The 22083-nt window shown below is 54.2% G+C and overlaps 9 protein-coding genes across 9 annotated transcripts; 3 read left to right on the top strand and 6 right to left on the bottom strand.

The window, feature by feature from the left end:
• Window positions 1–2606: 2606 nt before the first annotated feature.
• ACRALDRAFT_1078150 (uncharacterized protein) lies at window positions 2607–4001 on the bottom strand. Its single transcript, XM_071018735.1, has 2 exons — window positions 3536–4001; window positions 2607–3421 (listed from the first exon to the last, which is right to left on the bottom strand). The coding sequence occupies exons 1-2, from the start codon at window positions 3934–3936 to the stop codon at window positions 2800–2802; spliced, it is 1023 nt and encodes a 340-aa protein (XP_070871079.1). The 5' UTR covers window positions 3937–4001; the 3' UTR covers window positions 2607–2799.
• Window positions 4002–4084: 83 nt separating this feature from the next.
• On the bottom strand, window positions 4085–6353 carry ACRALDRAFT_1083634 (uncharacterized protein; the record flags this gene model as incomplete). Its single annotated transcript, XM_071019480.1, has 5 exons — window positions 4085–4660; window positions 4738–4832; window positions 4902–5763; window positions 5820–6060; window positions 6157–6353. The coding sequence occupies 5 exons, from the start codon at window positions 6351–6353 to the stop codon at window positions 4418–4420; spliced, it is 1638 nt and encodes a 545-aa protein (XP_070871078.1). The 3' UTR covers window positions 4085–4417.
• A 1714-nt stretch (window positions 6354–8067) lies between these two features.
• ACRALDRAFT_1083633 (uncharacterized protein) lies at window positions 8068–8856 on the bottom strand (the record flags this gene model as incomplete). Its single annotated transcript, XM_071019479.1, has 1 exon — window positions 8068–8856. One exon carries the CDS (start codon window positions 8854–8856, stop codon window positions 8068–8070), a length of 789 nt encoding a protein of 262 aa, XP_070871077.1.
• A 549-nt stretch (window positions 8857–9405) lies between these two features.
• Window positions 9406–10875, top strand: ACRALDRAFT_1058852 (uncharacterized protein; the record flags this gene model as incomplete). Its single annotated transcript, XM_071015956.1, has 5 exons — window positions 9406–9653; window positions 9706–10025; window positions 10079–10380; window positions 10457–10622; window positions 10697–10875. The coding sequence occupies 5 exons, from the start codon at window positions 9406–9408 to the stop codon at window positions 10873–10875; spliced, it is 1215 nt and encodes a 404-aa protein (XP_070871076.1).
• Window positions 10876–11339: 464 nt separating this feature from the next.
• Window positions 11340–12886, bottom strand: ACRALDRAFT_1083632 (uncharacterized protein; the record flags this gene model as incomplete). The annotated part of the gene is made up of 2 exons (XM_071019478.1): window positions 12126–12886; window positions 11340–12016 (listed from the first exon to the last, which is right to left on the bottom strand). Exons 1-2 carry the CDS (start codon window positions 12655–12657, stop codon window positions 11340–11342), a joined length of 1209 nt encoding a protein of 402 aa, XP_070871075.1. The 5' UTR covers window positions 12658–12886.
• A 1793-nt stretch (window positions 12887–14679) lies between these two features.
• On the bottom strand, window positions 14680–17189 carry ACRALDRAFT_1066129 (polysaccharide lyase family 1 protein). Its single transcript, XM_071017285.1, has 5 exons — window positions 16779–17189; window positions 16354–16707; window positions 16033–16277; window positions 15596–15954; window positions 14680–15521 (listed from the first exon to the last, which is right to left on the bottom strand). The coding sequence occupies exons 1-5, from the start codon at window positions 16891–16893 to the stop codon at window positions 15455–15457; spliced, it is 1140 nt and encodes a 379-aa protein (XP_070871074.1). The 5' UTR covers window positions 16894–17189; the 3' UTR covers window positions 14680–15454.
• Window positions 17190–18370: 1181 nt separating this feature from the next.
• Window positions 18371–19123, bottom strand: ACRALDRAFT_213526 (uncharacterized protein; the record flags this gene model as incomplete). The annotated part of the gene is made up of 8 exons (XM_071024092.1): window positions 18371–18430; window positions 18474–18497; window positions 18603–18627; window positions 18658–18779; window positions 18821–18853; window positions 18922–18976; window positions 19001–19044; window positions 19103–19123. 8 exons carry the CDS (start codon window positions 19121–19123, stop codon window positions 18371–18373), a joined length of 384 nt encoding a protein of 127 aa, XP_070871073.1.
• A 23-nt stretch (window positions 19124–19146) lies between these two features.
• ACRALDRAFT_213525 (uncharacterized protein) lies at window positions 19147–19602 on the top strand (the record flags this gene model as incomplete). The annotated part of the gene is made up of 4 exons (XM_071024091.1): window positions 19147–19178; window positions 19240–19269; window positions 19309–19427; window positions 19496–19602. The coding sequence occupies 4 exons, from the start codon at window positions 19147–19149 to the stop codon at window positions 19600–19602; spliced, it is 288 nt and encodes a 95-aa protein (XP_070871072.1).
• On the top strand, window positions 19356–22075 carry ACRALDRAFT_1078147 (uncharacterized protein). The gene is made up of 2 exons (XM_071018734.1): window positions 19356–21668; window positions 21726–22075. The coding sequence occupies exons 1-2, from the start codon at window positions 19634–19636 to the stop codon at window positions 21887–21889; spliced, it is 2199 nt and encodes a 732-aa protein (XP_070871071.1). The 5' UTR covers window positions 19356–19633; the 3' UTR covers window positions 21890–22075.
• The last annotated feature ends 8 nt before the right edge of the window (window positions 22076–22083 follow it).

The raw sequence follows: 22083 nt of genomic DNA, 5'->3' as shown, positions 1-22083 counted from the left end.
GGCGTAGTAAACGATTCTCTAACTTCCGGCGTAAGATAACCCGAGTTTAGTAGGTTATCCGGTAGGTCTTATAATTATACCGCTTAGTTCTAGAAATCTATACGTTTCGGGCGTTCCTAACCAGCGCGCGGAGCGCCTCCGGCCTAAGATAACCTGCTCTAAGATACTATAGATTCTTAATATCGATATAGGGATATAAAGCATCGTAAGAAGGACAAAAGCATAGCCTTAGTCGGTAAGCTACTACTATAAGTAGCTGGATAGGGTCTATACGGATCGGAATCACCCCCTAGCTTTTAGGGCCTAAACGGAAAGAAGAGAAGTACGAAAAAAGGGGCTTATATTTAAGGAAGGTAAGGTTATATTAACGGCTTATCTTTAATAAAATCTAGCTCTCTTTAGGCGTCCCGTAGTATAGGGAGTAATCGTAGCCTTAGACCTAAATTCTAACCTTTCGTAGCAGAGCCTCCGAGACTATATTCGTGTAAAACCCCTTAATAATAGCCACCTTCTTTAGCGTTAAATCCACCTTCGAAGCTCCTTTAGCGCTATTAAAAATCCCTTAAAATACTTAGGTGCTATAGCCTAAGATCGGAAAGAAAGTCGTGCCGGCCTTAATATATTCGCTATTAAATAGGACGAATATACCGGGTTCGAGGAGGTTAAGCGAGTTTATTAGATAAGTAGCTCCGTAGTTATTAAGTAAGGTGCTTTTCGAGAGCGGATATAAGCTAGGCGTTATAATAATAAAAATCTATATAGCTTAGTGCTCTCTATAGATTATATCGGGATTAAGAGTAACCGCGATAATATAACCTGGATAGGCGGGAGAGCTACTGCTTTTTAATAAATCCGCTCTAATAGTCTAGCCTAACTTTACTAGGTTTTCGCGGAGAGGCTTTTAATATAACTTCTGGTATTCTGCTTAGATCTTATCGTACTAGGCCTTATCCAGCTCGACCTTCGTATTCACGCTATTACTAGTAAGCGTGTATTTTAAATAGTTATAATATAAGGGCTTTTAGCGATAGGAGCGTTAATAAGGGTATTCGTAATACCGTCGACCCCCTTAACCGCTATCCTTTAGTTAGTCGGAATAGCCGCTAAGTATAGTATATACTACTAAGCCGTTATAGGCGTTCGTCTTTAAGTCGTGGATAAAATCGATAAAGGACTAGCCGTAGTTAAGGATCTCGGGCTAGATATTCTTCCTACGATAATCGCCTAATTCGAGTAGCTTAGTAAAGGACTATTAGGGTATAAAGCGATATATAGCTAGTATAAACTCGCGGATTACTAAAATCTTATCCACCTCCTTTTATTTATAGTTTCTAGCGCGCGATAATTAACGGATCTAAGCTTTATACTAAGCCTCCGGCTTAGTATTTCCGTGTTAAGCGTCGTATAGAATAGATCGATAGTTATTCTGGATAGTTAAAAGAATAGCGAGCTTACTAGGAGTATAGGCGTCCTTAAGAGCTTTAAGTAGCTAGCGAATAGTGTAGCGATCTTCGCGGACCGTGGATATAAGCGGCTCTGCCTACGTTACCGAGATAGCTTTAGAGATAGCTATCTTAAAGCCGGCGGCGTTAATAGTCTTCCGGATTAGAGATAGAATCGTTTTAAGCTTTTTAATAAGGGGTTAGTATTCCTTTCTTTTTAAATCCGAGGATTATAGCGCCCTAAGCAGAGCTGCTTTAACCTTATTATCGGATAGTAGCAGAACGGTCTTACCGCTATAGACCGTAAGGCGTTCGCGTATCTAGTGCTTAGAAATAGGGTTAAGCTCTAGCAGGATATCGGTGGACTAATTAGGCTTATCCGGATCGATTATATACTATATTTCTAGTATACGAGCCGCGTCTTTAACCGTAGAGTACTAGTCGATCTAATAGTTTAAGTATATAAGCTTAGTTATATCTAAAGCGTTAACCGCATAGTTAATCTCCAGGGTATAGGCTATAGTGCTCGAAAACGGAAAAGTAAGCGAGGTGCAGGTATAGGGGAATAGGTGATATATAATAAAAGTGGATAGGGGATAAAATAGATATAAAAAGAGATAAAGGAATTATAACTCGGATCGGTCTTTACGAGTAGTGGAAGTTACTAGTATACTACTACTACCCGGGCTTATAACTATAATAAGAAGCTATGATTAACCGAGCTAAGCTATAGAGATATAATAGATTACCTTAATTCTATACCTTAGGCTTATAGGAGGCTAAGCTATATATAGGCTATGCCTCGGCTATCTACAACCAATAGGAATCCCTGTCTAGTAGCCTGTTTTATCCATAAGCCACACCTGCTCTAGTGGCTAATAGCCTAAGAGCTCGGAGACCAAATACCGAGCTAAGTAGCCGTATCGGTATAGCTATATTTACATAACCCATTTAGTCATGTGACAATTACCACGCCGAATAACATCATGAAGTTGATCGAATCGAGGCCTAAATTGATTGATTGAATTGGTCGGCTGGATCTGGTCGAATAGCAACGCTGCGAGTGTCATCATATATAGGAACAGTGGCCCAACTAAACCGTCGAGCACTTAAACGACAACTCTCAGAGAGGGCATGTAGTCGTCCGCCATGTTCATAATCAGTCACTTGCAGTCTTCATCTTGACAGTCTTGCGTTTTCTTTTCCTGGCTTTTTTTCTCGTATTTTTAACACTTTTCATACGTAGATATACCTGGCCATCCAAGGACCTCACCAGGATGCTGCTTCCGCTTGCATCCTTCCATACCTACACATTAAGCCTCCTTTCGTATACCACGTCCCGCTCCGGCGGCTGAAATTACCGGCCCTTGAAAACGGGCTTCCTCTTCTCCTGGAACGCACGTAGTGCCTCGTTCCGGTCCTCGGTGCCCACCACCCGATTGTACATCTGCTTCTCCATATCCTCCCTCGCCCAGGCAACAGCCTGCAGGCCAGCCCGCACGGCCACGGGTCCTCCCTCGCAAATCTCCGTCGCCAGCCTGACCGCCTCGCTCAGCACCCCGCGCCTCGCCCCGTTGAGGAACAGCTGCTCCTTGGCCTCGTCGCTCGCCTTTTCCCCCTCCTTCACGCCCGGCACGTCCTTGTCCTCCGGGTACGGCACCTCGACGAGTCGGTCGGCGATGCCCAGGAAATACGCCTCGGTGGCCGAGACGCGCCGGCCCGTCAGGATCAGGTCGCGCGCGCGGGAGAGCCCGATGAGGGCCGGGAGACGGTGCGTGCCGCCCGCGCCGGGGATGATGCCCAGTCGGGTCTCGGGGAGGCCGACGACCGCGTTGGTCGACAGGACGCGGAGGTGGGTCGACAGGGCGAGCTCGAGGCCGCCGCCGAGAGCGAGCGAGGAGATGGCCGAGATGGTGGGAACGGGGAGGGCGGCGAGGGAGGTAAAGGTGCCGCGGAGGTTGGTGAGGAATTCCGTGGTTCTGTGTACGATTTGGCATTTGATTAGCTTTTACTTTACTGCATTGACTCCAGACGAAAGGCAGGGTGGTTGCGTTTATGGTGGGGAATTGAAGGGATCTTTGGGGCGGACGCACTCGGGTTGCGAAAAGCTCATCCGCTCTTTCAAGTCGGCGCCCGCGCAAAAGCTCTTGTCGAGTGCGCTGGCGATGATGAGGGCCCGCGTGGGACCTTTCTCATCAGGCCCCGCGGCGCCGCCAAAGAGACGCGGTGGTGGCAGCTCGTCGCCGTGCTCGTCATACTGGGAGTGGACAGCGTCCACCTCGGCCCGCAGCTGGGCGAGAAGCTCCAGGGAGATGGCGTTGCGCGCCGACGGCCGATTGAGCTCGAGGATGCGGATGTGGCCCGAGTTGGGCGCCGGGAGCAGCGTCACATTGATCAGCGGCGCTGTCGAATCGGCGGCTGCGGCGGTCGAGTACAACCTCGACGACGCCTGGATTGTGCGGAGGGTCAAGCGGAGGGGGAGACGAGGCGGCATATTGGACAGAAGTGGTGGAAATGGGAATGAGGTAAGGGTGGTTGAGGTGAAGAATTATAATGGCGAGAATGAGCTGAGTAAAAGCAATGGACGCGCTGCCTATGACGTGGAGACGCGGTACAACGTAATGCTGGCTCGGCTGTCATCGGGTATTCATGGGTCATTGGAGGGAGGTACCAAATTTGTACACCTGGGCTCACCGACATCAGTGGTCGGTGTAGCCCGGTCTGCAACCGTTCACGGCGGTCGACTCGTCCTGGGTCTCGTGTCCCGTCTTATACCGTCTCACCACGAATAACGACAATGACTTGAAAAGACCAGGCCTGCGCTGTCATCCCATCTAAACAACAGACCTCGTTGTGTTACACCCATGACTGGCAAAGATCGCTACCCAAAATGCGCCTAATAAACACACGCTATTCGAACATTGCAACCGAAAATGAGAACCGATTTTTCCAACAAAGACAGATTCGCCGCTAGATCAGTCCCCGCCAAACCGCGCCTCGACGCTAGCCTGGTGCGCCGTCTTGGTCTGGTGGAACCGCCAAGCGGGGACATTGCGCTCGAACAACTCGTCCAGCTCCTGGTAAGTGCGGCCCTTGGTCTCGGGGAAGAGGAAGATGACGGGGATGAGGTAGGCGAAGGTGATGCCGCCGAAGAAGAGGCCGATCTTTTGGCCCCAGTTGGCGGCTTGGTTCGAAAGCATGAGGGGAACGGTGTAGTTCTGTGTGGACTTGTGTTAACAAGGGAGTATATTACCACGTGCAGTGACTGACGAAAGAGGCTGGGCGAGGAACATACGAAGAGGACGCCGCTGAGAGACTGGATGACGGCAGCGACAGCGGCGGTCTTGGCGCGGAGAAGAGGAGAAGAGACTTCGACGAGACTGATCCAGCCTGTTGAAGGGGATGGTTAGCTCAGTTAGGGAGAAAAGGGAAAAATTGCAGTCATCCGAGGCCACGTACCGATGGGAGCAAGTGAATTGGCGTAAACAAAAGACCAGACGCAACACAGCGTCACGAGACCAATCCCCGAAGCGGTGGTATTGGGCCCCATGAAACCCAGACCGCCAATGACAAAGCAGATGGCGCCCATGGCGGCACCGCTCCAGATGACGAGACTACGACGGCCGATGGTATCGACAAAGTAAAACGCCGAGACGATACCGACGACGAGGATAAGCTGGATCATGAGATTCCCGAGAAAGGGGTCCTCGACCTTGGCCAGCTGCAAAAAGTAGGTGGTGTAGCCAAAGATGAGCGGCACGCCGACAAAGTTCTGAAAAGTGAACGGCAAGGTCGCGACGACGATGCGCTTCAGGTTGACGGGGGCGGCGAGGGCGCGCCACTCCGATCCCCGTGTGCGGGCGAGGCGGGCCGACTCGTCGACCTCAAACTTGACGACGGCGTACTCGTGGTCGAGGTCGTAGCCGTCGACGCGGCCGACCAGGCGCCTCAGGGACTCTTTGGCGTCCTCGTCGCGGCCCTTGGCGGCGTACCAGGCGGGCGACTCGGGGAGGTAGAGCATGGGGACGAGCCAGAGGCCGAAGAAGACAAACTCGGAGTAGAAGATGCGGCGGAAGTTGAGCGGGTCGGTGTCCTCGAGGACCTTGAGCCCGATGGCGAGGAAGACCTGGCCCAGGGCGAAGAAGAGGGAGAAGCTGCCGAGGAGGGCGCCGCGGAACTGCGGGAGCGCCATCTCGGACATGTACGTCATGATGGAGGTGCTGAGGAGGCCGCCGGCGAAACCGCCCAGGATGCGCGACCAGAGGATCATGATCCATTCCTGGGCGACGATTTCGAACACGATGGACTTGGTCCCGGTTAGCTGTTGCCTTGGGAGAAGCGATGGGAGAAAGAGACCCGGTCTGTTCTGCGACTTACCAAGGTGAGGAAAAAGGTAAAGGCCCACATGTTGAACTTGCGCCCCCATCGGTCGGCGGTGAAGGGTGAGATGATCTGGACGACAATCTGGGCGGCAAAGTTGAGGCCGTTCCAGAGACCAATGTGCTGGGCGTCGAGGTCGGGCTGCCCTGTGTCGGGGTTTGTGACGGTGGCGAATTGCTGGACGAAGCCGCGGTTAGCAATGATGCTACCTACGACCGAGTTGCCGTAGCCAATGTACCTGAAAAGACGCGGCGGCCGGCGGCGCGCAGTGATTAGCGACCATCAATATCTGTGAACTTTTGGACTGCGGGTGTATGAGTATTCTGGGACGTACATGGCACCGATGCAGACGGTGACGCCGGTGAGATAGAGGCGCCAGAATTTCCGGACGAGAGGACCTCGCTTCCAGTCGGCGAAAGCGGAAGTGACGGGGGTGATGCCATGGGAGCTGTCATTCTTGCCATCGTCATCCGTCTCAGAGACTGCTTGGGCCGGGGTCTGAACGGGGTCTTGGCTTGTGCCCTTCTCCATGATGGGCAGGTCGTCGATGGACTTGTGATGGATGTTCTCGACAATGCAGTGTGACGTGGAGGTATTCTTTCGGCGACAGAGAGTTGAAGAAGAGAACGCAGGCGACTGCGCTTCGGCCGTGGTCGCAGGGGGAGGGTGTCGCTTTGCTATTTCAGGCTTGGGCGGTTTGGATTGCGCAGCGGCAGTTGACCAGGATTGTCAGCCGCGATTCAACAAGTCCGTGCTGAGCTGCAGAAGACATGGAAACGAAACCCTAACAACGTCTGCCGACGGAGCCACCGTTCGCGTTCGACATGGAGAGAGTGACATGGTGGTTCATGTCGTTGGAAGGAATCGGAAGCTTGGATGAAGCTTTTTTGTCCACTAAAATAAACTCGTTGGAGCGTTTTCTGAGCCGAGCCGGTTGAAGACCCACATGAGGTGGAGCGAGAGGGGAATGTGGGTCATTGGCCGGAATTCCCCACCGGTCGAGGCCTTTGTACATACAACGTATGTACAGCGCCTGGCAAAAAGTATTTGAACACGACTATGTACCATGCCCCTATAAAATGTATGGCTGGGTACATAGTCGTGTTCAAATACTTTTTGCCCCCCACTGTATAAGGAATAGGAATATATCTTGCTTCAATAGGCCAAGCACATTGCTTACCACACTTGGTACATGTATGCCGTTCTTGTCATGTACATTGACAGTGAGTGTTTGTTTGTACCATTGCATGCACCCGCTACGCTAACACACCGGCCAATTTCCCCTCCCGGTCCAATGGCGCCACGTGCAGGCGGGGAAGTTACCAAGTTCTTGGAACTCGAATATCGACCAGTAGAAATGTCGCGTTAGTCAGTTTTGAAGGCCGGATTGGAGCTAACAACTTGGCTCCCATTTCCCCCGTGTTACTTTGAAACTAGCTAATGCAAAAGTCACTTTCTGTAAGGCACTGAGCTTTATAAGCCTCACCTTGCTCCTAGCTCAGCCAATAGGAGATCTTTCATTAAGAGGCAGTGGAGCAGAATTAGAAGCGGTTTGCCTAATCCGGATTCATCGAGGTCTTACGTACTGTCAATATGTTCGTTGGGTCGAGGACGACAGAGGAAACAAGGCGAGAAAACTATATTACCGGTAGTTGTAAAGAAAAGAAGTCTGGGGTGGTGGCTAGAACGCGGATCATCACATCCACGAAGATTTGAATGGCGCGGAGTGGTCACGCGAAAGCCCCTTATGGTCAACGTACTCTCGGGCACTTGCAACGTACATTCGCTGAGGTCCTTGTTCTCTCCCTCTATTTATACTACCCGGCGACGGGGAGTCGACGACCATCAATCATTCTCCATATATATGGAGCGTAAAGTGACGGGGTTACTCGAATGGCTTGCAGCACAAAAACTTGCAGCCGCGTATCGCAGACTCCTTGGATATCCACAGCAACGCCTGGTATTCCAAAGACACCTTCGGTGAGAATTATTCATGTGCCCCAATGCCTCACGGATCAAGTCGAAGGGCTACCTTTGATGGGAAAAAAATATCGAATGTATCATATAGCACGAACATGATCATGCTCGCTTCCTAACATATAGACAACCAACAACAAACAAAATGTACTGGTCCGCAAAGACAAACCATTCCTCCTATACCAGGCGCTGCCGTTGCTTGTCTGACCCAGAAAAGCCAAGGCACGACCCAAGTGGAAACTGTCAGCCTTTGGCTCATTCGATTCAATCACGTCGGAAATGTGTTGCGTGCCATGCCGTCTCGTACCACCACCCATTCTCCGTTGGAGTCCACGGTCGCCATTGTCGAACAGGACCATGAACGGCCCGCACGGCCTTCTTGACGAGACGCCTGGGACAGCATATCCCAATCCTCGTCGCCTTCACCCCCCGAGAAGCCGTTAGCATCCTGATCCGCGTTTCTCTGACCATTTCCATCCCAGCTGCTTTCCTCTTCCGCCCTCTTGGCCCCGTCCGCCACTTCCTCCAACCGTCGCCCTTCGCCGCCTGGCCCTTTTCCAGGAGATGCGAGGGACTGGGAGGCTTGATGCAGGTCGGGCAACTCGGAATTCTCAGGCACGCTGGTTAGGGTGCGGCTGCTGCGGGCTTTCCCTCCGCCCGCTCCTGTCTTCTTCCGCTTGGGCTTCGCGGGTTTGGTGGCGAGGAGGTAGACAGGCTCGCCGCGCGCAATGTTATTCAAGTCGACACGGTCCTCATCCCCTTCCCCTTCCTCCTCCGCCGCGTCCTCGAGACCGACAAACACATTGCCGATTGGTCTCTCGCCGGGGAGGGGAAAGTTGCTGCGGGCTAAATCCAGGTCTTCATCAAAGTCGTCGCAGGTTAGGTTCTGAAACCGGGGCAGGTTGCTGGGAGGCTTCCCCGGGAGGCGACGTTGGGGAGGAGTGGGCGGAGCCGATGGCCACCTCTGTGGGATAAAGCGGCGAGGAAGACCGGGGGTATATGCTTTGCGGCGTTTGACAATAAGGCTGTTGGGGCCCGCGGGCGGGCCAATCTTCATCGTGCAAACAGGCAAAGGCAGGGAGTGACTGAATCGGTAGGTGGATGTAGGGCGTAAAGGGATGGACAACTATAAGGAGAGAAAAGGAGAAAGCACAATGACTTTGGAGATCAGGGAATCTCTTTGGGACCGTGATGAAGGAAAAGAGTAATAGAGGTCGATGCTTCAGACATTACGATGCTACTAAGGGTTCCTGGTGGTTTTATGTTACTCCGTGGGATCAATGATAGTTGAGGTCGGCTGGAAGACAACCTCGTGTCCTCGTCGTGTCCTCGTCAATGGCCGGGTTATTTTGGGTCGGCGAGTGACTCAAACGGAATACTACGATATAATAAACAACAGCAGAGTAATCATTAGGCTCCCGTGTCCGGCCCACCTGTTCCGCGTTAGTCCTCAGCAGCTCGGTGACCATAAGGAGCCAATAGAGACGAACCAGCGACCCCTACTCCAGGCTCGGCCTGTGTCACGGCCACACGGTCCATATCTTGGCAGTCTAGGGGGCCTAGGCAGAAGCTTCAATCATGCACGCGTATTTAGAGCCAAGCAAAGATGAAGTCTCTTCTTAATTTGGCGAGAAACTCATTGCGACGCGCTCCCTTAACACCGTTGCAGTTTCCAACGACAGGGTTTGCCATCGTCGAGGATTCCGTTATTCTCGAAGAAGAGCGATTCGATGAATTCAAGGCTGGGCAGTACTACCCGGTCAACATTGGGGATGTCTACGCCTCCAAATACCAGGTCCTGGGTAAATTGGGCTTTGGGACCACATCTACTGTGTGGCTAGCACTTAATCTTCAGTAGGTCGACCAAGCACCGACATGTGGCAGACCACGAATTTGACGGTTCTAGGGAGCGCAAGTACGTGGCCTTGAAGGTTTTCAGGCGAGGAGTAGAACGAGACGAGTTCGAGATATATTCGCATCTTGACAAGGCCAATCCTTCGCATCCTGGCCACCGTCATGTTTGGACGGCACTCGACGCGTTCGAACTTCCATGTGCCCAAGGGAACCATCACTGCCTCGTGCTGAAGCCAATGTGGGATAGCTGGAGAGACATGCTCCGTCGAAATCCCATGCATCGATTCACCGAGGAGCTCCTGAAGGCAGGCTTAACCCAGCTCTTCCTTGCTCTGGATTACTTGCATACGGAATGCCATCTTGTCCACACAGGTACGGCGGCAGCACAGTCATCGTCTTTCTGCAAGTTCTGACTGTTTTCCCAGACCTCAAAGGCGACAACATCTTGCAAGAGCTGGTAGACCAGTCAGTACTAAAGGCTTTTACCAAAGCTGAGCTCGAGAACCCCTCGGAAAGGAAGATTGTGGGTGGAGCCACGGTATACGCCTCACGACGGTTCGGTTTGCCCGACGACTTTGGCAATGTTGTTCTTAGCGACTTTGGTGCGGCGGTTCGAGGCGATCCGAAAAGAAACCACGACGCGCAGCCGAACGTGTATAGGTCGCCTGAGGTCATGTTAATGACGGAGTGGAGCTATCCCGTGGACATCTGGAACGTGGGCGTCATGGTATTCTTCCCTTGCCGCTCAATTCAAGTTGCCATTACAAACCGCTCACTACACTAACTTGACCGCTCTGCAATAGATTTGGGACCTCTTTGAAGGACGACACTTGTTTTATGGGTACGACCCTCAAGAGAAGGAATACACCACCCGAGCTCACCTCGCCGAGGTAATTGGTTTGCTGGGCCCTCCACCTCTAGATCTTCTCCAGGGAGGGATACGGAGCATGGAGTTTTTCACGGAAGACGGTACGGATTCCATCCACGAAGGGGGGGGGCTACATCGCGGCACTGGACGTCCATGCTAACACTTCTCGAATCAGGAGAATGGAAGGCCGATATGGACATTCCCCAAGACGCGAGTCTGGAGAATTCCGTCACGCACCTTGAAGGTGAAGAGAAGGAGAAGTTTCTTGCGTTCATCAGGGGGATGCTTCAGTGGCGTCCCGAGGATAGGAAGACGGCCGCACAGCTTCTCAACGACCCCTGGCTTCGGAGCTAATATTGGTCCGGGGAGGATCTAGAGCCCCAATCCGGCCAGACTAAGTGGCATTTGGCGTTATGGTGGTGACGGGAGCGATTGAGGTTCTGGGAGACTATGTCCATTTCAACCAGACAATAATACGCTGCAGCCAGCTCAGAGTCTGTGAGTTCTGCGAGTAATTAGCAGCAGACTCAGCCCGGTCGCACTCCTACTACCTGATGAACTTCACATGCATTATTCATATGATTCACAGTCTTATGCGAATGAAGTCCGAAGTGACCAACTACTCGAAGCATATATGTCTGTCAACCCTACAACGGGATCGGGATCCATTCCTGTATTAATTGGCTCCAGAACTTTTACTGTGAACTCCGTTCTCCTATACCTGACATGCAAAATAGAACAGTCGGCAGAAAGTGTGGTATAAACTCCCTTTGAACCCCCACATTCTCGTAACTACACATTGCGTAACAAACTCCATGCTATACACCACCCCTCACATGCGCGGGTGGCTTCAAAATAATGGCCTCATCGTCGTCGTCACGCGAAGACAAGTCTCTATCGAGTTCCACATGCGTCTCGTACGTGCGCTGGACGTATATACCGCGGTCAGCCCGGATATCGCGATGGGCTTCATAAATGGGCAGTACGGCAGCGGCGCGCGCCATGACTGTGCGGGAGCCGGCGCTGCCGCAGTGGTCCCGCTCCTCGGTATCCGTGTCCGTGTTCGTGTTCGTACTCCTTGTGGTGATACTCGTGCTCGCCGAGCCATGACCAGAGCGGCCCTTTGATTTGACCAACATCCGGCCTGACGAGCGGTACTTGCGCATGCGGCGCGAGAGGAGGGCTTTGAGCGGGAGGAGGGAGCCGACGAGCACGGCAGCTGAGGCCTCGACGCACCCCCAGACTGCGAGGGCGAGGAGGTCCATGCCGCCCCCGGGCAGGGCGCGGGCGAGACGAACGGCGGTGACGCCGATGGTGATGCCGCCCAGGCTGAAGGCTATGCCCAGGCCAATCTTCTTGCGGGTGTCGAGTTGCAGGCTGGGTAATATGGCCACGGGGAGGGCCATGATCATGAGGCTCGTGGAGATGTCGAGTGTGCTAGAGAAGATGATGCTCTGGCGCTGGCGTCGCGTTTCCTTTTCCGAGTGGCAATTTCCTTTAAGATCATTTGTTTAGCGGGATGTTCCTCTAGGGTTGAAGGCTGGAACAAGAGCAAGAAAAAAGAAGAAGAAAAAAAGGAGAAGAAAAAAGGGAGGTGAACACACCAGCAAAGTAGTCGCCGGGAGAGTCGCATGTCAAAAGGACGGAAACCCAGCAGGCGATATAAGACAGGGCGGTAATGACGGCAACACCATACCACAGGCGGCGGTAGAGAGTAAGGGGCCGGATGATGCTGTAGTAGACGGCCATGAAGCTCGCCTTGACGGACCAGAGGAGAGTCCAGAAGATGACGATGAGGGGGAACTGCCATCGGAGGAGCTCGTATTCCTGGCGCGGCGTGTCGTCGCTCTCGGCGATTCGGTGGGATCGGAGGTAGGTCATGTACCAGAGGGCGTCCATCTGCTGCATCTGGAGCGCGACATAGGCGACGAGGCAGATCCAGGCGAAGGACATGCAGTAGTCATCGACGACGAAGCAGCTGTTTTGCCGCCACCGGACGACGAGGCGGAGGAGGAAGAAGAGGGTGGCGATGGAGAAGAGGACCCAGAGGAGGACGAGGAAACCGTCGCGGTCGATGCTTTTGCCCACGCCCGCTAGGGGGTTGTTTGGGTTGATTTCTGGCTGGTTCGTGGACATTTGTGAGGAGCGTCGAACGGTAGTTGGCGGGACGTTCGGTGGTCGGACAAGGAGGCGAAGACGAGGCACAAGGCGGGAGGAAGGGAAGAGGAAGGAGGAAGGGGAGGGGAGGGGGAAGGGAGAAGCACGTCAGTGGTATGTATAGTCGACGCTTAGGCTCAAGCTGACTTCACTTCAGTGTCGCAACAGGGAGGTGGCTAAAGAGACACGATAAAGTAATGGAGATCCGAGCATCTAGGCAAGGCAACACAGCGTCAGAGTGAGACAGACTTACGGCACGGGGGACGCGGAGTATGAGCCGGAGGGTGAGGCTTAAGCCACCTCGTGGCATGGGCCTGACGAGCCGCACGAATTAACAAGGTCCGCTCGAAGACGAGCGGCAGGGATTGCATCAAAAGATGGAACCGTGGGACCGGTTTTCTCTTCATGACGCTCCACTCCTCTCCTCGGCCGCGGGAGCATAATCCATCTTCGGGAAGCTGACACCGGGCAAGCGACGTAAAGTGTAGATCTCCACGTGGCAGAAGGAATTCTCCTCGTAAGCGCTGAACGGCTCCCAGGTTTGGCCTAATAGTAAGCTCTGATTGCGGGGCCCGTGATTCCTGTGGGATGGGATTCCGATGCCGATCCATGCTGCTCCGGTGTCCTTCGGGAACAGACCTATTTTCGTCGTTTCGCAAAGGGCACGCGCATTATCCTTGACCGGTGTGGGACATGCTCTGAAAATTATTATGTATGTTTCTTGGGGGGTTGCATTAACTGGTTTGTTCAGTTGTTGTAAAAGGCAGCCGGTTTGCTTCAAGTCACTCGCGTCATGATGCATTTGATCCGACAAAGTGGTTTTGGGCGATGCTTCGAGGTTGGTCTGTCGTTGGGGGAAGTGGTTGCTATAAATAGCGTTGTGGTCCCGGAATAGTCTCTTGGCAATGTGGCTGAAGAAGGCTGGAGAAGGGTGGGCGACACGGGACTCGCCCACGTGATATGGCTGAGACTAGCCTAGCCCCATTTCGCGTCAGTCGCGTCAGATCTACAACGTATTCGTACCTATGTAACTCCGTACCGCCATCATCATCTCCCTCCCACTTCTCCCACTATATCGACGCTGGACGACTCGCCTATGTAACGCTACGTTGAACTTTTCAGATGCTGGCGCAAAGGCAGCTTCAATGTATGTATCGTCCTCGACTTTACCGATGGCACAACTCGTCTTGTCAGGCTCCCATTGAGCTGGCGGTCCAAGATGCGTAGGCAAGACACGCAGCGTCGCAGTGGGGTCTGCACAAGGCAGCAAGTGTCACCTACACGCTCATTCTACCCTCCTTTGAGACTGATATGGTGCATAGATATGTGACGGACCACACTGACATTCCCACCCATCGAGTATGCGCACGCATAGGCCGTGCTCGACTCCTTGATGCCGAACACAACGGGCACGGTGGATCTGGGAGACGTTCCAGTTTCCCGGGACGAGTCCTTCACGCCCCAGTCCCTCGCGGACTCCAAATTCGGACCGAAATCGTTGGTGCCTTGTCATGCACGCAGCACAAGAATAGTCCATCACTCCAAGTGAGCATGGGTACGCGGCTCCACGCTCTACAACTACCACTGCGAATGAGTTCCTCGAGCAACAGTTCCATTTCCTTCAAGACACGTGGAGAATGCCTTGCGAAGAACTTGGTTAAGGGAGGTTGAACGCCAAGAGTTTGCGCTTCATGCCTTACCTACGAGCTTCATGCCCGCGGTATCATTGGAGTTCTCGGCTCCGGTCCCACGTCACGCTTTCCTACTCCCGACATGGGTCACTGGTCATGACATTGAATGAGTTCGTGAGTGTCGTCTCGTCGAGGAAATAACCATCGCCCGGTCGCTCCTAGTTTCACAGGGCTAGGACTTTCAAGACGATCTCAAATTGCCGATGGCGTATATTTTCCTTGATCCATCTGACCTCGTTCCGCCTTTCTACAGACAGAATCTCGCGTCGAGGTAGTCCTTATCCTTACTTTCCTCCCTGGTCCCCAGAATAAGGAGCTGCAAGTGGGATTGGAACGGCGACTGCGTGCTTCTGAGCGATATACCGGTATCTCAAAGACGACAACCTGTTTGACGGGGAAGAACAGAATGGCAACAACAAGCCCATGCGTGGACTATTGAAACACAAGGGAAGTCCACCAGTTGGCTTAATGGAGTGATGGGACACAGGGACCAACGCCCTTGGACGAGGACGAGTGCGAGGCCAATCCACTCCACTCAACTCGCTTATGCAACAAATGGCACTCAGGGGAAGGCCTGGATCGGCGACTCGGACTGTCCCGCGATCTTCGTCCCGTTCCCTGATTAGCAACCAACCATGCTGTGGATTCTCGGCCTGATGTGGAACCCGTGCTCCCACACTGGCGCATCCCGACCCCTCATCTTCATGGACCGTCTTGTCCTTGCTATATTGGGAGCACCAGACTCGGCTCCACCGGCCGCACCAGAAATGTGGAAATCGTTATGCTCACACGAGAGAGTACTGGGCGTAATAGTTACGTGCCTTCTTCCCGTCAAAGTCATTCGCAGCACTTGGATACAAGTTCCCCAAAGAAAAGTCAGAAACTTGGTCGGAAAATACACCTTACATCATAGGGGACTTTCACGTGGTAAGGACGCAAGAAGCAAGAGAAAGTAAATATGCTAATTGATACTCCGCTCGACATATAGTTATACGCAGAAGAGAGTTGGAATCGCGTCGTCAACTGCCAGGAGCTGGGACACGGGTGAAATAAAGCACGTAGGTCCGGACTACGCAGCAACCCACTTAGGCAATGATGCCAGTGCCGGCCTTGGACTTGACAAGGTTGCAGACGCACGAGGCAGGATCGGTACTATATGTGCGGGTTCTATTGTCAGTAGGGCGCCTTCCACCTCGTCCTGAGGCAAGGGACCTGGATGGACTCACGTGTAGCTATAAGGGGGCTGAAAGTTGCTAGCCTGGGTGATGGAGATGTCGCTGTTCTGGAAGATGTTGTTGCGCTGGGTGGCGTAACCGTCCTGGCTGCTATCGAGGTTGGTAATGATGGCGCGCCTGGTGTTGATAAAGTGCGACTGCTCGACGAGGGTCTGGGCGCCCATGCGCGAGTTGATGCCCGACGCCGGGTTGTTCTCGTAGCACGAGCTGTAGACGTGAAGGGTGCCGAAGCGCATGGACGGCAGGCGCGAGTTGACGTTGGAGAAGTGGTTGTGGTGGTAGGTGACGCGCAGCTTGCCGCGGTCCTGGCTGCCGTTGCTGTCGGAATGGCCGAGGAGGGTTCCCTTCCACTGGTTGGGGATTTGCGTTAGTTACGTGTAAGGGAGTCAGATGGGTGGCGAGGAGACTGGCTAAAGGGGTGGACTTGCGTGGTCGTGGAACTTGGTCCAGGAGACGGTAACCAGGTCAGTGGCGGCCTTCATGTCAAGGAGGCCGTCATAGCGGTCCTTGTCGCCGACGATGCCGTCGTTGGAGAGGTCGCAGTGGTCGACCCAAACCTGGGTGGCCTGCTCGAGCTCGATGAGGTCGCCGCCAGAATTCGGCGTCTTCATGCGGATGTTGCGGATGATAACGTTGTTGTTTCTCCTGACTCGCAGGCTCGTGTTGGTAAAGCCTGGTTGGTGTAAGTACGATGGGCTCAAGCTATACGTGGCTGAAACCGGGTGGAGGGCATAAAAAGATCAGCTCACCAGAGTTGGCGCCGACGCCAATAATCGTGGTGTCGGAGAGAATGTCGACTCGGCCGCAACCGTTGAGAATGCCGGAGACGCGGATGACGCCGCGGTTCGCTACGGCCGAGGTGAACTGACCGCAGGACGTGACGGTGACACCGCTGCCGCTGCCGCCGCCCGTGGTCCCAGCGCCGAAACCGACGAGCTGGTTGATGGCAGCGGAACCGCACGTGTTGCTCCCACCGTCGTTTCCGCCGCCGTTGCCTCCGTCATTGCCGCCGCCGCCATTATCGCCGCCATCATTGCCTCCGCCATTGCCGCCACCAGGAACACACTGCGAGTACCACTCGTTGCCAAACTCGCAGGTATAGCCTGTTGTTTCCATGTAAGCCCCATCTCCCGACTTGTAAAGGCAGCGGAGTCTTAGTCGGTGGTGAACATACCAGAGACGCAAGTCCTGGGCCCGTCCCAGCCGTTACCTCCGCACTGGCCCCAAGGAGACTGCTGGGCCGCCGCACCTCCGAGGAGGGCAAGCAAAATGGCCGTCTTGGATTGCATCTTGCGTGACAATTCCGGTAGTCTGGTTTAAATTCGGGGAAACAAAGCTTGCTGCTGGCCGAGGATGCAGACCCGTCGATCTTTGTGGGGGATAGACTGGTTGAGAAGGGAGCCGACAATCCGGGAGCATGATCGCCGGGCCTCTATATACTACTGCGTGTGCGGACGGGGCAACTTCACTTTGGTGGACATTACCCGGAACGGGACACGCACAGTTTAGGTCCACCATCCGGAGGGGTTTCCCAAGTCCCACCAATAACGGTCTTGACCTCTTCACCTCTGCGGCATGGCCTAGTTGCCGCCTGCTGTACAGGCTGGGAGCAGAGATGGCATGGTGCTTATGAGAGAGTTTTGGAGCCGCGGAGTATTCACCATTTAGAGGCGCAAAAAGCTTCGCTCGTTGTCTTTCCGAGGCATGAGACGACGGGATAGAGTGCGGCTAAGGTCGAGAGCTTGGCAATAACTCACATGGTCTCGGGATATAGTACCAGGAGAGCGAAAGACCAGGTTGTCCTCGGGATCTATGTAACCGACCCCAGATCTAGGCACATGCGCGAACACAGGGTGGCATTGCCGCGCCAGGCCTGCGGGAATATTGAAAATAGATTGGACGGTGTCTCTTGTTCCGAAACGTCGACGAATCCTCGCCCGGCCTCCATGTTGCAGTCGTACAATCATGGTGTCCATGGCTAAACCAGAGTGGGATGTAAGCCGTTGCTTTGGCCCAGACTTTAGCGGAGCCAGCTCTGCGGGCTATTCTCGACAAACGCGCACGAATGAATACGCAGAAAAGTCGGGCGCTATATTGAAGTACCTCGTAGGTGGATATGACACGGATCCGGGTGGACGGAGCGACATCTGCCGTGATCCTTCATTGCGGGCAACCCCACACCCTTCCCGACTATGAGTCTGGTCTGAACCAGAGCGATCACGGCCCTCTGCCAGGTTGACCATGATCAATTTCTTGACTTTGTGATAGGTGGAGGGATCACAGCCTGGACTGACCTCTGTCCCGTCACATTGATGTACGTTGTAAGTCTGTATAATTCGATAAATCAGAGTCTGGCCTGGAAATTAGAATCCGCGTCCTCGGACGAAGCACTCAGCCCCTTATTGTGCCGGGGCCAACCCTGTATGCCAGACGTGGCCATGAAACACTGCGTTGTATGAAACACTCGACCAAGACACCGACCGACGTACCATGGCGCTGGGACCTATTTGTGCGTGACCAAGCATAACCTTGGTGAACTTGAAGCCTCTGGAATTGCGACAAGTTGCGCATCACCACGATGACAGACATGTGCGGCGTATCTCCATCACATGTAAGTGTGGTAAAGCCATACACTACATGTATCTTAAGAACTTGTACTCCATGCTCTTAGACCACCTTACTTGCTTCGGACCGAAGCTAAGACTTCCCGTCCCGCTCTCTCCTTTCCCTTCCCTTGAGTTATGGAACGTATTTTTTTTTTGTTTTTCAATTGGGGTCTCTCTGGCCCCGGGAAATGCCATCGCCGGGAAATGCCAGCGCAATTTGCTAGGGGTCAGCAGCAATGGAATAAGAGTCCCGGGGTGGTTACAAGTATGAACCTCACCGAATCCCCCTGAACGCCATGTCAACATAGATTGCACGATTAGCTCTACACAAAGTGTCTGTCTACTAAGTCTTTAGAACACATGTGCATATATAACAAAAGAAGAAACAAAACAAGGCTGAACAAGGCAAACGAAACGCTCGGTTATGTTCAACACAACTTCAGTTACAGATATTTCAAAGTCATATGCCTCTCGAGAGAGCAGCCGTCGAGAAGATGGATGCCGTGACCTAGGGTCAGAGCACGTCCGACGGCGCGGATTCTGGCATCTGGGCTCAATCCTGTCTCGACCTGACACCGCGAGCTACCTGGTTATATAGTCCGAATTGAACTATGTTCATGTCTAGACGGGTGAATGACTGAGACTAGCTGGATGGGTTCAGAGCCAACATAACCATGAACATGTTCTCCGTGTCTAGCGATTAGTCAGTACTGACCTCAGTATATCTCCCAGCTTCCTAGAATGCAAGTTCATCCGCTTCAGCTTCCTAGAGCATTCCGTAGAAGTTCACGTGAAACGCGCCTGGATCTCTGTGGGAACGCGTTTGAATTGATTCTGGTGAGTGTCACAAGAAAACTGTAAGAATTGTTGACTACGAGTCTAATAAGATGACATCCCATCCTCGGCAATTCATCCGGCATCCGCTTATTAATCACAATGCACCATCTTATCTTATCGCAGATCTTATCGTACCACTGCTCCACTAAACCGTTTACTAATCCGTTGAAAACCTACGATTGGTCATTGGAGACTTTTCGAATCTGACGGATCGGAGAAACGGTGAGCCGACTCCCGAGCCAATTGCATCATCGCCCACAGGCTACAGCTAAAGACCCGGGCGTGTGCGGCGGAAATCCCTCCACGGAGCTTCACGCAACCAACCATCCCCGTCTTTACCGACAACGAGCCATATTCGCCGTTTTGCTGGAACTGGACAGGTCTCGGCTCTCGCACGTCTGCTTGACGTGCTATAATTGGTTCCGTCCCTCGCTCACTTGGTCTTCAGATCCTCGTGCCCGCTCTCCGACTGCCACCCCCGACCCTGCGCCCAACGCGCTCCATCAGCTGGCTGGACGGAATCATCGCGAAGTAGAGCGCTCGGCGCAAAAATGATCGGTGCCTGAACGAGAAATACACACACACGATGCCGCGCATGCTATGCCTTGCCTGTCGTCGGGCAGGACTCGCGGCTACTTCCTACACCCCGCGAGTCGGCTCGGCACGGCGGCTTCCCCAGCTCCCCTCCATACACCACCCGCTGTCAGTACGCTTCTATCGGTCGTTCCGAGATGACCCACCCGACAAATACCCTGATGAGACGAAAAAGCCCGGCCACGCATCTCGCGGGCCCCATCCATCCCCCAAGAAACCATCGGTCGACCCTCTCGCGACGATACAAAAGACGGCCCAAGAGCAGCGCAAAGCGGACTGGGCCATCATGAAAGAGATGTCGAGATACCTATGGCCCAAGGATAACCTCAACGCCAAGCTCCGCGTCGGCCTCGCCCTCTCGTTGCTGGTGGGCGGCAAGGTCCTCAACGTCCAGGTCCCCTTTTACTTCAAGAGCATCGTCGATACCTTGAACATCGACGTCACCGGCACCAGTGCCACCGCCGTCACCGTCGTGGGGACCATGATCCTGGCCTACGGTGCGACGCGTATCGGCGCCTCCCTCTCCCAAGAACTCCGCAACGCCGTCTTCGCCTCGGTCGCGCAAAAGGCCATCCGGAACGTCGCCCGCAACGTCTTCGACCACCTCCTCCGCCTCGATCTCAGCTTCCACCTCACCAAGCAGACGGGCGGCCTGACCCGGGCCATCGACCGCGGTACCAAGGGCATCAGCTTCCTCCTGACGAGCATGGTCTTCCACATCTTCCCCACCGCCCTCGAGATCACCATGGTCTGCGGCATCCTGACCTGGCAGTACGGCGCCAAGTTCGCCGCCATCACCGCCGTCACCATGGCCGCCTACACCGCCTTCACCATCTGGACCACCGCCTGGCGCACCAAGTTTAGGCGCCAGGCCAACGGCGCCGACAACAAGGCCTCCACCGTCGCCGTCGACTCGCTCATCAACTACGAGGCCGTCAAGTACTTCAACAACGAAAAGTTCGAGGTGGCCCGCTACGACAAGGCCCTCCTGGCCTACGAGAAGAGCTCCATCAACGTCGCCACCTCCCTGGCCCTCCTCAACAGCGGCCAGGGCATCATCTTCTCCACCGCCCTGACCGCCATGATGTACATGGCCGCCGACGGCGTCACAAAGGGCACCCTGACCGTCGGCGACCTGGTCATGATCAACCAGCTCGTCTTCCAGCTCTCCACGCCTCTCAACTTTTTGGGGTCCGTGTACCGAGAGCTCAGGCAGTCCCTCCTCGACATGGAGACCCTCTTTAGCCTGCAAAAGGTCAACGTCTCCATCAAGGACGCCCCCGACGCCAAGCCCCTCGAGCTCTCCAAGGGCGGCGAGATCAAATTCGAAAACGTCACCTTTGGCTACCACCCCGACCGGCCCATCCTGCGCAACCTGTCGCTCACCATCCCCGCCGGCAAGAAGGTCGCCGTCGTCGGCCCCAGCGGCTGTGGCAAGTCGACCCTCCTCCGGCTCCTCTTCCGCTACTACGACGCGCAGTCCGGCCGCATCACCATCGACGACCAAGACATCAAGTCGGTGACGGTCGACTCCCTCCGCGAGTCCATCGGCGTCGTGCCCCAGGACACGCCGCTCTTCAACGACACCATCGAGCATAACATCCGATACGGGAAAATGTCGGCGTCCAAGGAAATGGTCATCGCCGCCGCCCAGCGCGCCCGCATCCACGACATCATCCAGGGCTTCCCCGAGGGCTACCAGACCAAGGTGGGCGAGCGGGGCATGATGATCTCGGGCGGCGAGAAGCAGCGCCTGGCCGTCAGCAGGCTCCTGCTCAAGGACCCGCCCCTGCTCTTCTTCGACGAGGCGACGAGCGCCCTGGACACGCACACCGAGCAGGCCTTGATGGGCAACATTAACAGCATCCTCCGCGAGAAGTCGAGGACCAGCGTCTTTGTCGCCCACAGGCTGCGGACCATCTTCGACGCGGACCTGATTATCGTGCTGAAGGAGGGCAGGGTGGCGGAGATGGGCACGCATCGAGAGCTCATTGATAGGGGGGGACCGTACGCCGAGCTCTGGAGTGGTAAGCCTTCCTCTGCGGCGACTCGCTTTTCCTTCACTTCTTCTGACAAACCTGCAGCCCAGGAAACATTGATTGAGCACGACGAGGAGGAGGAGGTGGAGGAGGCGAGGCACGAGATTGAGGAGGAGGCAAGGCAGGAGATTGAGGAGGTGGCGAGGAAGGAAATGGAGGAGGGGACTGGGGCCGACGAACGATCCAGAGGGCCCCTGGAAAAGCCTTGATCAAGCTGTCGACATGATTGCCCATATGCTTTGTAACAATTGACGTTACTGGATACCGGTTTGTACGATGTAGTGATTCGAATATCCACTGTCGATTTATCATAGATTCATAGACGGAAAAGTCACTTGCATCGTTGGAGGATCACGAGACCACCCCCCTCCAACGACGCCTTGTTTCATTTGTCAGTCTCATT

The sequence above is a fragment of the Sodiomyces alcalophilus genome (genome assembly GCF_042370955.1).
Source record: "Sodiomyces alcalophilus JCM 7366 unplaced genomic scaffold ACRALscaffold_10, whole genome shotgun sequence".
Taxonomy (NCBI): Eukaryota; Fungi; Ascomycota; class Sordariomycetes; order Glomerellales; family Plectosphaerellaceae; genus Sodiomyces; species Sodiomyces alcalophilus.
The sequence above is the reverse complement of the archived record's forward strand: the minus strand, read 5'-3'. Positions and strand labels throughout refer to the sequence as shown.